The 15,340-nt window shown below is 45.8% G+C and overlaps 1 protein-coding gene across 1 annotated transcript; it reads left to right on the forward strand.

The window, feature by feature from the left end:
• The first annotated feature begins 5,007 nt into the window (after positions 1-5,007).
• Positions 5,008-7,348, forward strand: LOC123447932 (NAC domain-containing protein 71-like). The gene is made up of 2 exons (XM_045124666.1): positions 5,008-5,623; positions 6,097-7,348. Exons 1-2 carry the CDS (start codon positions 5,156-5,158, stop codon positions 6,625-6,627), a joined length of 999 nt encoding a protein of 332 aa, XP_044980601.1. The 5' UTR covers positions 5,008-5,155; the 3' UTR covers positions 6,628-7,348.
• The last annotated feature ends 7,992 nt before the right edge of the window (positions 7,349-15,340 follow it).

Here is a 15,340-nt window from a genome sequence, read left to right on the forward strand (position 1 = left end):
CCAGGCTAGAAAGGCCGAGCCTTCCACCTTTTACCAAGTATATAGGTCCATTAATTTAAATAGCATTAATATGGTGTTATGAAAAGGAACCCATGTTTTCACATGGAAGCAATGCACCTACAACTAGCAACGCTAACAACATGGTTAAGGAAGCAGTAACATAGCCAATCAGTGGTTTGCTAGGTTGAACAGTTGAAGGTTTCATGGCATTGTAGAGAGGCTGATATTTAGCATGTGGTAGGCAACGAGACATAATCGGTATAAGCGATAAATCTAGCATGGCAATGATAGTAATGGTATCTGAGGAAATGGTCATCTTGCCTGAGATCCCGTTGAGAAGAAGCATGACTCCGTGAAGCAGACGAACCGACGTGTTCGAACGGATCCTCACTTCCCAACACGCTTGCGGAACTCTATCGAGACGAAGCAAACCGGAAACAAGCATCAACACAGATATACACCACACGATGCAAGACACATATGATGCATGAACGGTCTAATGCAAGGCATGGCATGGCAATTCACCTCACGCAAACACTACACATTAAGTGAAGCTCGATATGCAACTCGACGAAACTCCACGTTGAATTATTTAGTTCACTCCCGTTCAGGTACACGGATATATTAAAAGGTTGTTAACATGGCAACGGGTGAAGCACAAATTAATCTACCTAGCTAGGCATTTTAAATGAGGCCGAAAACGACATATAGCATCTCCGAAATGACCCCACGTGTTAAATCTTAATTCTGTCCAGATTTGTCCTAATCACATTTTAGGTTTGTTAAACGGCAAAACAAAGTGGTTCACGTGATTCTACTCGTCGTTCTGGTCCATTTACATATATGGCACATCTCCAACGGATCTACGGACAAATAGTTACGACCTAATCCGTTTTCAACACGTCGACACGCAAACCGATGCAAACAGCTGGAATTTTTAAACAGTTCTGACTATGCATGAGAGCTGTAAAATATTAACCTACGTAAAATTCTAGCCAAGTTACATATATAACTCATCGCAATCCGATGCACGGATTAGAAACTACGTGCATTTGAAAATATGTTGATTTTTTCTGAAAAGCAAAATTCCTAGCAAAGATTAAAAAAGAAGAAATGGGCCGAAAGTGGAGACACAGCCCAACCAAGCGCCAGATCAGGCCCAATCATGAAAAAAAACATGGGGAGCTGGGATTTGAACACAGGACCTCTCGGTCTCACTACAAGGCACACGCGAGTGTGCTAGCGCTGTGATAGTGTCCAACATATGAGCATTGTTCATTTGGAGTTGCTTCTTCTTCTTCTTCTTCATCGATCTAGGATGGGTTCTAGGCCGGCAGCCTGGGATAGCAAGGATGGACGTCGTTCTTCTTTTCTCGTTTGTTCTCGTCCGTAGTCGGACCCTGCTCTTACTCTTGATGAATATGTAATGTACTGATGTGACTCTGATGTAGCTTGTGCCGAGTGTAAGCCAACTCTATATATCTCTTCTTTTCAGTACATGTACTTGTAATGATATCCATTCTTGCGACACGACGAGATGCGCTTCTATCCCTGACGAAGCCCTCGTGCCAAATTGAGGATAGGGTCGCATCTTGGCCGTGACATCCGATGAATTGTGAGTTTATGTTCAGATTATCTATGAATATTTTTTAAGTCTCTTATGAATTCTTATATGCATGATTTCATATCTTTGCAAGTCTCTTTGAATTATTGGTTTGGTTTGGCCAACTAGATTGGTAATTCTTGCAATGGGAGAAGTGCTTAGTTTTGGGTTCAATCTTGCGGTGTCCTCACCAAGTGACATAGTAGGGGTAGCGAGGCACGTATTGTATTGTTGCCATCAAGATAAAAAGATGGGGTTTTCATCATATTGCTTGAGTTTATCCCTCTACATCATGTCATCTTACTTAATGCGTTACTCTGTTCTTCATGAACTTAGTACTCTAGATGCACGCATGAGTCGGTCGATGTGTGGAGTAATAGTAGTAGATGCAGAATCGTTTCGGTCTCAACAAACTGAGGAAAATACTTATCTACTTCCATGCATCATCCTTTCCTCTTGAAGGGAAAACCAACGCAAGCTCAAGAGGTAGGAGTTAGCCTATTGAAAAATGATCGAACCTGCATCTTTGCCTCTGTTGAATGTAGATTACGTACTGATATGTAATGATACCCAACTATGTCTAAATGATATATGCATTGGTGCGATAAAACTCAACTAGCTCAAGTGAAGTAGGTCTCTTGGAGGTGATTTATTATTTATATGATAGTATCCAAAATTGTAACTCATTGAGGACCATTAACTTGTTGCGTGGTTGGACCATGGCGTGCCTTCCTGTGTGGTTGGATCAGTGGCTCAGGGTCCTCAATGTGACATCTAATAGACATCCAACTAAAGTTTTGTGCTCTAGCGTCGGTGGCAGTAACACCCATGGGTATCATGTTTCTATTGGGGCTCCACTATGGTTTCCTAACATGTCTTGAGGATTCGGGTGAAAACCCTTGTGTGGCCTATCAGACTTGATGACAATGATGTTTGCAACATGTCCGTCCAAGGGGTGTCATCAAGGAGCCGAGAAACCTTCTTGTCAAGCCACGACAACATCTTCAGGCGGACTTGGAACTTATCTTGAAGAATCCTTGATGATGACTAGGGATGGTCTGGATCCCTCTTATCCTTTAAACATGTCTCTATCGTCCGCGGTCTTCCTCTTCTCTCTTAATTGATGCTACTCCCTCAAAAGTGAGATGGCAAAGGTACTCTCCGAAAAATATTTTGGTAAGGGCGTCATAACGTTTCTCCAATAAGTGCGGCTTCATGATTCATCTTTAGCCACAGGTTTTTCTTTGTGCGGTCGATTATTCACGTACACATGTTTGTGAATTGTTTTTTCGTAGTCTTTGTGTTTGTGAGGTTCTTTCTCATGAGATGCTTTTGTAAGACGTTCTCCTTAATACCTTGGAGTATGGTTAATAGTATAGCTGGTTGCTCACGGTACGTTGTTGTCTTGTCATCCATAATCAATTGTATAGCCAACAAGTATAATACTCCTTCCGTCCCAAAAAAAGTGACTCAACTTTGTACTAACTTTGTATTAAACTTAATACAAAGTTGAGTCGCTTAACTTGGGACAAAGGGAGTAGTTACTTACAAATATATACTACCTCTGTTGTGGTTTGTTAGCCCCCCTCTTATTTTAGATCATATTTTGGCCACAATTGAACTAATAAAATGTAAGTTATATTCATAAAAATAACATAATTAAAGTTATATAAATTAAATAATATAATTCTTTGTCACATGCATTAATATTTTGTTAGTAAAGTATATGGTAAAATTTTAACTAAAATTACTACGACCCTTAATAAACACGGGTTACTATAGCTCTACTCTTAGAGCATGGTTAATAATACAGCCAACAATCGGCTATAAGGAGTTGACATGTCATATAGAGTCAACCTAATAGCCGGTATATACAATAATAAGTTTTAAATGTGTACTACTTTAGTAGTAGTTGGTCTACCTTACAATCTCGCAAAGTGTCTTGGGTCTCGTGTTGTATCTGGTTACTCACCAAAAGCCCGCTTCTCTTCTCTCTCCTCTTCTCTCTCCTCCAACTAAGCAAAGATATAATATTCTAATCCCTATAGCATGTTTATGTCATCTTATTATACATGTTCCTAGGCCACTTTCAATGAAGCGGTGCTAATATGAGGTGTGAAACACATTAAAAAATAAAAAATAAAGCCACCAATGGATGGTTACTTAACTTGTTGTATCTAACCATTTTATATTTAATGATTTAGCTACTAAAGTTCTTCATGCATTGGGCTTCTTTTTTAAGTATTTGCGTAGTTTTAGATCATTGATTTGAGGAATTAAATATACGGTACTACTACATGTCATGAAAACTATATCACTGGATTTGTATACGGATGTAGTTTCTAATTATTTTTTTCCACATATAATACATATTTAGACATACACGCTATCCTAGACTATGTTACTATCTACTCCCTCCGTCCGATGAAGAGTTTACATTTGGCTTAAAAAATTATTCATAAAAGAGTGTACTTTTCTCTTACCAATACACTTTAAAATGGGAGAAATGTTTCTCTCTCATCACCCGGTAATCAAGAACAATATATTTTACATATGGTCTCCTAAATTTCTACATTCACTTAGCTCATTGTGTCTTGGGTAATTAAAAAGTAGAGAGGTGATGACTTGCATCTTTTCAATATATTTTTTACTTTACTTCATAATTTGTCTTAAATTTTCTTCTCTTTCACCTAATTCAACAAAAATATAATACTTTAATCGTACTGAATGTACCCTATTATACTATATATTTGTTCTTAGGTTTGCACAAACAAAAGAGAAAGATTAAATCCACACAAAAGTTGTCCTAGGGAGCTACACCTATGGGGCACTTAGTCGCCTAGGAGTACGTGACAGTACAGGTTTCAGTTTCAAGTTCAACAGAGGACGATTTTAACCTACCCTAAAAGCTGACCACAAGGTGCCTAGATATCATCGACGGTGGGGATCGATGCAGGTTTTAAAACCCCGAAATCCACGGAATCCGCAACGAAGCATTATTTTACCCCTACGAGCCGAGCCACCAGATGGACCAAGTGGACGCTGGGAATCTCGACGACCCGTACAATTATACCAAGGGGCGCAAACCCCAGGCGGGCCCCGCGCAACATGCCTCCCTGGCCCCACCACACAGGCAGGTACGGACCGCCCCTCGTCATATCTCACGGGGTCGGATGCTCCCTCGCCATCCCAGACGGCGACACAACTGCTGACGTCATCCATGACAATTGCGCCCCCCCGCTGGCCCCACGCCACATCCCACCGCTCACACGTCGCGTCGCCCGTCCGATGATCGACACGTGGCCCTTAATCCCACGGTCAACCAGCCCCTCCTCCCCAACCTGCACGTGCGTCACATCCGCCCGTCGACACGCGTCGGCACCTTGGGGCTATATATACGAGCAGGTACGGGGAGCTCATGTTCCATTCCAAATCTTCCCCAAGAGCCGCCGCCGATAGTCGAGACAGCCGCCTCGCCTCCACTACAACCGATCGCGCGAGCGCCCGCCGCCCGTTCCTCCGAGCTCGCTCAAGCCAAGCCCCCGTTCGTGAATGGACCACGGCTTCGACGGCGCCCTCCAGCTGCCCCCGGGGTTCAGGTTCCACCCCACGGACGAGGAGCTGGTGATGTACTACCTCTGCCGCAAGTGCGGCGGCCTGCCCATCGCCGCGCCGGTGATCGCCGAGGTCGACCTGTACAAGCTGGAGCCGTGGAGGCTGCCGGAGAAGGCGGCGGGGGGAGGCCAGGACTCCAAGGAGTGGTACTTCTTCTCGCCGCGGGACCGCAAGTACCCCAACGGGTCGCGCCCGAACCGCGCCGCCGGGACGGGCTACTGGAAGGCCACGGGCGCCGATAAGCCCGTCGGCTCGCCCCGCCCCGTCGCCATCAAGAAGGCCCTCGTCTTCTACGCCGGCAAGCCACCCAAGGGCGTCAAGACCAACTGGATCATGCACGAGTACCGCCTCGCCGACGTCGACCGCTCCGCCGCCGCCCGCAAGAAGTCCAACAACGCGCTCAGGGTAACCACCTTTGTCAATCTGCGCTGATGCTTGTCTGCCTCGTTTAATCCCTTCCTCTTCTAGCATTAGCGAGAGGTTTACTTTGCATTTAGTAAAGAAATCGACCGGGAGATCTTTCTTGAAATAGCAACTTGTATTTTAGCTTTAGAAAAAGTCAATTGGCAGGTTAGGTTCGTGGCCATACGAAAAAAGAACAAGAGAAAAAGGGCCGGGGGTCCAACTCCAAGTTGCAGCACGCTCAAGTTGTCCCTTTCGTCACAGCCTGTAGTTTGCCAGCGACGTGCGGAAAGCAATTGCGGCGGTCGCATGGCGTCATGGCTCACGCACCACGGGATGGAGACAACGGCGCCAGCCCCATCGCCCGCCATCTCCTGTCCACGTACACGTACACTAGCTTTAGTTTTTTATTTGTTCTTCTAGCTCCATCGATCGCCATCGCTGATACTTTTTTCCTTCTTGATTGATCTTTGCAGCTGGATGACTGGGTGCTGTGCCGAATCTACAACAAGAAGGGCGTCATCGAGCGGTACGACACGGTGGAGTCCGACGTCGCCGATGTCAAGCCGGCGCCGGCGCCGGCTGCCAAGAACCCGCGGCAGGGACACTACGCTCCTGGGCCGGCAATGAAGGTCGAGCTCTCTGACTACGGGTTCTACCAGCAGCCGTCGCCGCCGGCGACGGAGATGCTCTGCTTCGACCGGTCCGGGTCGGCAGACAGGGACTCGAACCACTCCATGCCGCGCCTGCACACGGACTCCAGCTCCTCGGAGCGCGCGCTGTCCTCGCCCTCGCCCGACTTCCCTAGCGACATGGACTACGCGGAGAGCCAGCACGCGGCCGGCCTCGCCGGAGGCTGGCCAGGCGACGACTGGGGCGGCGTCATCGACGACGACGGGTTCGTCATCGACGGCTCGCTGATCTTCGACCCGCCGTCGCCGGGCGCCTTCGCCCGCGACGCCGCCGCGTTCGGGGACATGCTCACGTACCTGCAGAAACCGTTCTGAATGAGCGCAGCGCAGCATCCGTCAGACTCCTCCTTAGCAGCCCCCACTAACATGTCCATCAGGTCTCGTGTAATACAGTTCAGGAAAACTGATCACATGTCTAGGTGACTGATTAGGCGTGCAAGCTTCCGAAAACCCAAGCAGATTAGAGAGAGTTAAGGACGATTAACCCGCGCACCCTTGATCAAGCGATCGGGTTCGGGTGCAGAGTCTTCCCGAACATTAGCCTCCTCAGGTTTTGGAATGGCATTTGGTACCTCGGTACAAGGATCACTGTACCAGGTCCATGCCCCTGCTCTTTGCCTCCCGCTTGGGCATGGCAAGCATGCATAGTCAGGTAGCCGTCGGGTAGTGTAGCCTGTCAAATGTCAACTTTTGTTGTGGTAATTAGTTAAGATGCTTTTAGGTTAGACGACTGAACAAGAAACTGAAGTTAGAGGTCAGACAAGAAAAAGAAACTCAAGTTTTGGATTCAGGGGCTGTAGATTGTGTTGTGTAGCTAGTATAGAGTTGGTTCGAGTTAATTTTTTTTCTCTCTCGAAGGACTTTGGTTCAGTGTCGTGGCAACTGGCTGACGCCTTTAGGTTTTGTTGTGTCATGTAATTGTAATTGCGAAGATGATGATAGAGTCGCTTTCAGTGGTGGTCTCTCGCGTAACCTGGAAAGCCAATTTTGTAATGCAATTATCGTAATAACTAAGCAGTGGTGTCAATTGTAGTTATATATGGCTTCATTTTGCTTCTGCCCTACGCCTGCTGATGTTTGCTTGCACCGTTGCACGACTGAACCGAGAGAGAGACTGCTGCTCTACCATTGTTCTTCGTGATAGTAATCTGTTGGTTCTCGACTCCTCGTGGCCAATCGTTTTCTCCCAACCCCCGCGTCGTCTCCAAAAAACCTTAACCGGCTGCCCCTCCCTTCACCTTCCTCCCTTCGGGCGAAGCTCGGCCCGCTTCGGGGATGGTGACGATGGCACGTTTTTTATGGCTACGTGGCGACTGAGAGAGGTGCGCCCTCGCTCGATGGCAGGGCATCGGGTTTAAAGGCCGCTTCATCTAAGGCCGGCGGCGGTGGTGGTTGGCGAGGGGTGGTTTTGGAGTTTGAGGCAGCGCTGCCTCTGCCTACATTCGGTGGGTGTTCGACCGCAGTTGCGGGTAGCATGGACCGGATATGGGCTCACCGAGGCCTGATGCGGTGGAAGTCCGAGGAGGGGTCGCTGCCATGACTCCGGTGAGCATGTAAGGGCGGTTGCGGGCAGGCGGGCATGTCAGGTATTGGTGAAATGCGGGTGGTTGTTGATGGTGTAGTTGGGTGTGGATTCTCCGGACGAAAGTCTGCTTGTGGCCGGTGATGGCAACATCTCTGGATGCCCTTTCTCTTTTTGGAGACATCACCCAGGAGACCCACCACCCCTTCTACCTTTGTCATCCTTTCTCCCAATTAAATCCTAGACCCACCTTGTCAAATCGGCGATGGGGTGTGCTTGGTTGCCTTAGTTTGTTGGAAGCATTGTCTTGGAGAGGTTCTTGGTGGCCACACTTTTCTTGTGGTGATGTGGATGGCCGGGCTTCGGTGTTGTTGGAGTATGTCATGGTGCGCTTCCCCGAGGATGGTCGTTGCATGGTGGTGTTGGCAGCATGAGCTCACTTGACGAGCAACAAGCGTCGTACAAGTTTTGTTCGCCGTCCTCTCAGGATTGGAGTAGCACATGTTCGCCTCCTTTCAGAAATGTCTTCTCTCTCTAAGATCATGAGGTAGAATAACACACTTGTGAAAAGCATGCTCGCTGCGGATGCCCTCCTATGTTCTTGCAGCGAAGTCAAAGTCGTCGGGTCGTGAGTGCGATGGCCGATGTACGATGACATTGCAATGGGCCGTGCTATACTCTTCTCTTCATGTTTGGTTTTACCGGGGTCCTTGTATGTCATGTGTGTTGTCCTAGTTTAACTAGGTGTGGTTGCCTTTCATAAAGGTTTTCATCCGGTTTCCCATCAATAAACCGAGCAGTTCTTGTCGTCGGCATACTTATTCTAAATGCAATATTAGCATACATTCACAACATGAACGCATGCACACATACCATACCCTTATGGGCACCTCCAAAAGGTTGAGATACCATACCCTTATGGGGACCTCCAAAAGGTTGAGCCGACACATCATCTTGAGATTGACAAAGTCGTCACAAACGTCATCGTAGTTGACGAGGACGTCTCCTCCCAATGAATGGACATCGTGGGAAGGCCTGAAATAAATCCAATAAAATGCGAGCACCAACTGGCAAATGTGGGACTTGAACTTTGGTGGGCAAGGAATGTCACTATCCTCTTAATCTTACAACCAGAGTTTGGTTCGCGACTATCAGTGTTGGGGAACGTTGCATAGGAAAATAATAATCCTACGGAACACCCAAGATCTATTCTATGAAGATGCTAGCAACAAGAGGGAGAGGTGTCTACATACCCTTGTAGACCATAACCGTTAACGATCTAGAGATCATGGTTGGCATAGGCGTACTCATGTCGTGATCCAATCCGATCCAAGCACTGCACGTGCGGCACCTCCGAGTTTAGCACACGTCCGACTCGATGACGTATCCTCCTTATTGATCCATAAAGAGAGGAATAATGGGTAGATGAGATCTGAACCAACACGACGGCGTCATGGTGGTGGTGGCAGCGGAATTCCGGCAGTGCTTCGTCAAGCGCGTACGGGAGAAACGTGGGATGAGTTGGGAGAGCCAATGGCCAAGGGTGAATGGTTGGCTACCCCATGCACCTCCCCCATCTATATATAGGCTAAAGGGTGGGGAGGGCATCCAAAACCCTCCTAGGTATGGCCACAAGGGAGAATACCCTTTAAACACGAGGATAACATCTTATCTCTAGATTCAACCCTTTAAATTTAGAGATAAGATCTTATCTCCACATTTAAATGACATGTGCCTTGGGGAATGGTGTAGCCAGTCCCATGTGGGATGTGGACCCACCCCTTCGTCCATGTGGGCCATTCCTGGGTCGTTGGGCCCCATGGTGTAATCCCGAAACCTTCTATAAACTTCCTAGTACTCTACCAAAAAATTTCTGAACATTTTCGGACCCATGAATATGGCTTCCCATATATAAATCTTTACCTCCGGACCATTCCTGAGCTCCCGTGATGTCCCAGGTCCCATTCAGGACTCCGAACAACTTTCAAAATTTCCACTATTAGGGCCTGTTTGGGACTGCTCTGCTCCTTAATATTCGGCTCTGATTCAGAAAAGACAAGCCAAACGGGGTAGCTCCACGATATGCTGCTTCGTAAAAAACTAGAATCTGGGGTACAACTTCAAAGTTTTTATGAAGCTCTTGAGAGGGTGCTCAAAAAATTTATAGAAGTTGAAGTTGGGGGGAAATTACCCACCACTGCCACTAGTAAGTGGATACCCCTTCATTCTTTCTCCTCAACCAATCAAATAGATTCTTTCCACTAAATTTTCTATTCTTGAAGCTGGAGCTAGATGGAAGTCAAACATTCTCTTGATAGTGTTATAGCTTCTGTATGAAACTGCTCCATGGTGAATTTGATGAAGTGAAGCTAATTTTGATGAATTGAAGCAGTCCCAAACAGGCCCTTAATATCTCAAAATTACCCTAGCGTCACCGAACATTAAGAGTGTGACCCTATGAGTTCGAGATCATGTAGACATGACCAAGCCACCTCTCTGGTCAATAACCAATAGCGGAACCTGATACGTCTCCAATGTATCTATAATTTTTTATTGTTCCATGCTATTATATTATCATTCTTGGATGTTGTATGATCATTTTATAGCAACTATATCATTTGTTTGGACTAACATATTGATCCAGTGCCAAGTGTCACTTCTTGTTTGTTGCATGTTTTTTTGTTTCGCAGAATATCCATATCAAACGAAGCCCAAACGCGCTAAAAGTTTATGGAGAATTATTTTGGAATATATGTGATTTTTGGGAACGGGAATCAATGCAAACGGAGGCCCACAACCCCTAGTAGACACCAGGCCGTGCGAGGCGGTCCGTGGCGCATGGTGGTGTGTAGTGGGCGCCCCTTAAGACGGTTGGGGCTCTTCTTCGGGCGTAGGAAATCTAATTTATGGATAAAAATCCCCTCAAAATTTCAGCCCGATCGGAGTTACGGTGAAGGGCCAGAAAATAGGAACGCAAAATAAAAGAGAACAAAAAGGGAGATCCAATCTCGGAGGAGCTCCTGCTCCTCCGCCGCCATGGATGCCATGGAGCACAAGGGAAACTCTTCTCCCATCTAGGGGGGCAAGGAAGAATAAGGAGGAGGGGGATCTCTCCCCCTCTCTCTCGGTGGCGCCGGAGTGTGGCCTGGGCAAGGAGTGTGACGACACGATCTACATCAACAATCTTTCCACCATCAACGCCAATTCTCCCCCCCTCTATGCAACAGTGTAACACCTCTTTTCCCGCTGTAACTCTCTACTTAAACATGGTGCTCAATACTACATACTTTTTCCCAATGATATGTGGTTATCCTATGATGTTTGAGTAGATCCGTTTTGTCCTATGGGTTAATTGTGATATGATGTTATTGATATGAGTTATGTGTTGATATGGTGCTGTCCTAAGGTTCCTTTTGTGATGCATACACGTGAAGGATACACGCTGGAGGGTTTGCATTATGTTCATGGTTGGCTTATAGTGGGTGGCGAGAGTGACATAAACTTACACCCGAGTAAGGGAGTTGTGCGCGTATAGGAGTAAAGAGGACTTGATGTTTAATGCTACGGTTGGATTTACCTTAATGATTTCTTCTATCTGCGGATGCTTCGTAGAGGTCCAATCATAAGTGTATATGATCCAAGTACGAAAAGTGTGTTAGAGTATGTCTCTCCCTCATTGCACATAATAAGTATATATGTAATGCCCCAAGTGTGTAACCTTCCCTATTTGGAACCTTCTTATGTGGGTCCACCTTGTCAATGACATGAGAGCTCTATGCATGCTATGATTCCGTGTGATGTCACCTTATTTTTTTCTTCCTTTGCATGCATGCATTCCATATCATGCCATGTGATTTCATGTGATGCTTGTGATCTTATGTCGTGATGTGAGATGTGAAGATTGTGTGGAGTATGCATGTGTTAGTAGAATCCACATTGTGATTTTCTTAGGTTTTATAAAACCCTTCTTCCCTCTCCCTTTTATTCCAAGCTCAAGATTCACTTGAGCCTACCCTGATTTAAAAATGCCCAAGTGCTAGCCTTGTTTTGTGGTGATTGGAAGTGTGATTTGTTTATTTGAAAAGGTGTTGTAGATGGTGCAAGGGATTACAAAACAGATCCTGTTATTCTGTTTTGTAAAATATTTACTTGCTCCTAAACTCTTGTTTCTATTTTTATTAAATATGTCTTAATTTTTCATGTCCAAGGATGTGCTAGTTTTATTTTTAGCACTTATAGATTTCTTTGCACTTTTCTTTTATTCTCTGCCTTTTCTGTTAATGGAAAACCATCCCAGGGTTATTTCCTCTATCCTGCACAAAATGTGGGCTTACACTCACATGGCCGGCCCACCTTCTCCCTTCCTCACGCGGTAGCCCAACTCCCCCGTTCCTCCTTCCTCCTGACGCCGTCTACAGTCTCCTTTGCTCCTTTCCGTCAGTAGCCGAGAGGGAGAGAGCTGCCGCCGTGAGCACAACCGTCGAGGACCCCCCTTATAACTTGGGCGTCCGTGCCTCCCCTCTTCTAGGGTTCCCCCTCTTCCCCATCTGCGCCACCACCTCTCTCCATCCCCCTCCTTCCTTCCTTCTCCCCCTTTTTGTTTTATTTCCTCGGCACAGTAGAGTAGCGCAGCAGCACAATTTACCCTATTAGGCTGCTCTGTTCTGTCGAGCATCAGGCACTAGCAGGGTGGTTGATACGTCTATTTTACATCATGTTTTCATGTTGATATTTATCGCTTCTTTGGCTGTTATTTCACTTCACGGTACTATTCTTATGCCTTTTCTCACTTATTTTGCAAGGTTTACATGAAGAGGGAGAATACCGACAACTTGAATTCTGGCCTGAAAGTGGAGCAAAGTTGAGATACCTATTCTGCGCAACTCCAAACGCCGTGAAAATCAACGGATATTTTTCCCAATATATAAAAAATATTGGGCCGAAGAAGCACCAGAGGGGCGCCAGGGGGTGGCCAGAAGCCTGCACGGTGCGGCCACCCCTCCAGGCCGCGCCATGGGGGCTTGTGGGCACCCTGCTGGCCCACTTGCCCCCTCTTTTGGTATTTGGAGGCTTTCCTCCAGGAAAAAATCAGACGGGAGATTTTTCGTGGTTTCGCCGCGGCCACGAGGCGGAACTTGAGCAGAACCAATCTAGAGCTCTGTCAGGACGATCCTGCCGGGGAAACATCCCTCCCGGAGGGGGAAATCGTCGCCATCGTCATCACCAACACTCCTCTCATCGGAGAGGACACGTCACCATCAACATCTTCATCAGCACCATCTCATCTCCAAACCCTAGTTCATCTCTTGTAACCAATCTCCGTCTCGCGACTCCGATTGGTACTTGTAAGGTTGCTAGTAGTGTTGATTACTCTTTGTAGTTGATGCTAGTTGGATTAGTTGGTGGAAGAGTTTATGTTCAGATCCTTGATGCTACTCATTACACCTCTGATCATGATTATGATTATGCTTTGTGAGTAGTTACTTTTGTTCCTGAGGACATTGGATAAGTCATGCTAATAATAGTCATGTGAATTTGGTATTCGTTTGGTATTTTGATATGTTGTATGTTGTTTTTCGTCTAGTGGTGTTATGTGAACGTCGACTACATAACACTTCACCATTATTTGGGCCTAGAGGAAGGCATTGGGAAGTAGTAAGTAGATGATGGGTTGCTAGAGTGACAGAAGCTTAAACCGTAGTTTATGCGTTACTTCGTAAGGGGCTGATTTGGATCCACTAGTTTAATGCTATGGTTGGACTTTGTCTTAATTCTTCTTTCGTAGTTGCGGATGCTTGTGAGAGGGGTTAATCATAAGTGGGATGCTTGTCCAAGTAAGGGCAGTACCCAAGCGCCGGTCCACCCAGATATCAAACTATCAAAGTAACGAAGGCGAATCATATGAACATGATGAAACTAGCATGACAGAAATTCCCGTGTGTCCTCGGGAGCGTTTTTCCTCCTATAAGACTTTGTCTAGGCTTGTCCCTTGCTACAAAAGGGATTGGGCCACTTTGCTGCACCGTTGCTACTTTTGTTACTTGTTTCTTGCTACGAATCATCTCACCACACAATCACTTGTTACCGACAATTTCAGTGCCTGCAGATTTTACCTTGCTGAAAACCACTTGTCAGATCCTTCTGCTCCTCGTTGGGTTCGACACTCTTACTTATCGAAAGGACTACGATTGATCCCCTATACTTGTGGGTCATCAAGACTCCTTTCTGGCGCCGTTGCCGGGGAGTGAAGCGCCTTTGGTAAGTGGAACTTGGTAAGGAAACATTCATATAGTGTGCTGAAATTTATTGTCACTTGTCACTATGGATACTAATCCTTTGAGGGGATTGTTCGGGGTCTCTTCACCTCGAACGGAAGCAAGAATGGTTGCTCCTCAACCTGCTGCACCTACTGAAAATATTTGCTTTGAATTTCCTTCGGGTATGCTTGAGAAACTGCTGGCTAATCCTTTTACACGAGATGGAACATCACATCCAGACTTGCATCTGATCTATGTAGATGAAGTTTGTGGTTTATTTAAGCTTGCAGGTGTGCCCGAGGATGAGGTCAAGAAGAAGGTCTTTCCTTTATCTTTGAAGGATAAGGCGTTGACATGGTATAGGCTATGTGATGATACTGGATCATGGGACTACAATCGGTTGAAATTGGAATTTCATCAAAAGTTTTATCATATGCATTTAGTACATCGTGATCCAAATTATATTTACAATTTTTGGTCTCGTGACAGAGAAAGCATCGCTCAAGCTTGGGGGAGGCTTAAATCAATGCTATATTCATGCCCCAATCATGAGCTCTCGAGATAAATTATCATACAGAACTTCTATGCTCGACTTTCTCATGATGATCGCACCATGCTTGACACTTCTTGTACCGGTTCTTTTATGAAGAGAGATATTGACTTCAAGTGGAATTTATTGGAGAGAATTAAACGCAACTCTGAAGATTGGGAGCTTGAAGAAGGTAAGGAGTCAGGTATGAATTTCACTTTTGATTGCGTTAAATCCTTTGCTAAGACAAATACTTTTTGTGACTTTAGTGCTAAGTATGGACTTGACTCTGAGATAGTAGCTTCATTGTGTGAATCATTTGTTGCTCATATTGATCTCCCCAAAGAGAAGTGGTTTAAATTTCATCCTCCTTTAGAAGTCAATGTAGTTAAACCCACTCCAGTTGAAGAGAAAGTCATTGCCTATAATGATCCTGTTGTTCCCAGTGCTTACATTGAGAAACCACCTTTCCCTGTTAGGATAAAGGATCATTCTAAAGCTTCAACTGTGATACGTAGAAGCTATATTAGAACACCTACACCCCGTGAGAAAATTAGAGTTGAACCTAGCATTGCTATTATCAAAGATATTCTGTCTGAAGAAGTTGAGGGACATAATATTCACTTCTATGAAGATGCTGCTAGAATTGCTAAACCTCACGCTAGACACAAACATAGGCCTGTTGTTGGCATGCATGTGGTTTCTGTTAAGATAGGAGAT

This window comes from Hordeum vulgare, chromosome 4H (genome assembly GCF_904849725.1).
Source record: "Hordeum vulgare subsp. vulgare chromosome 4H, MorexV3_pseudomolecules_assembly, whole genome shotgun sequence".
NCBI classification, from domain to species: Eukaryota; Viridiplantae; Streptophyta; class Magnoliopsida; order Poales; family Poaceae; genus Hordeum; species Hordeum vulgare.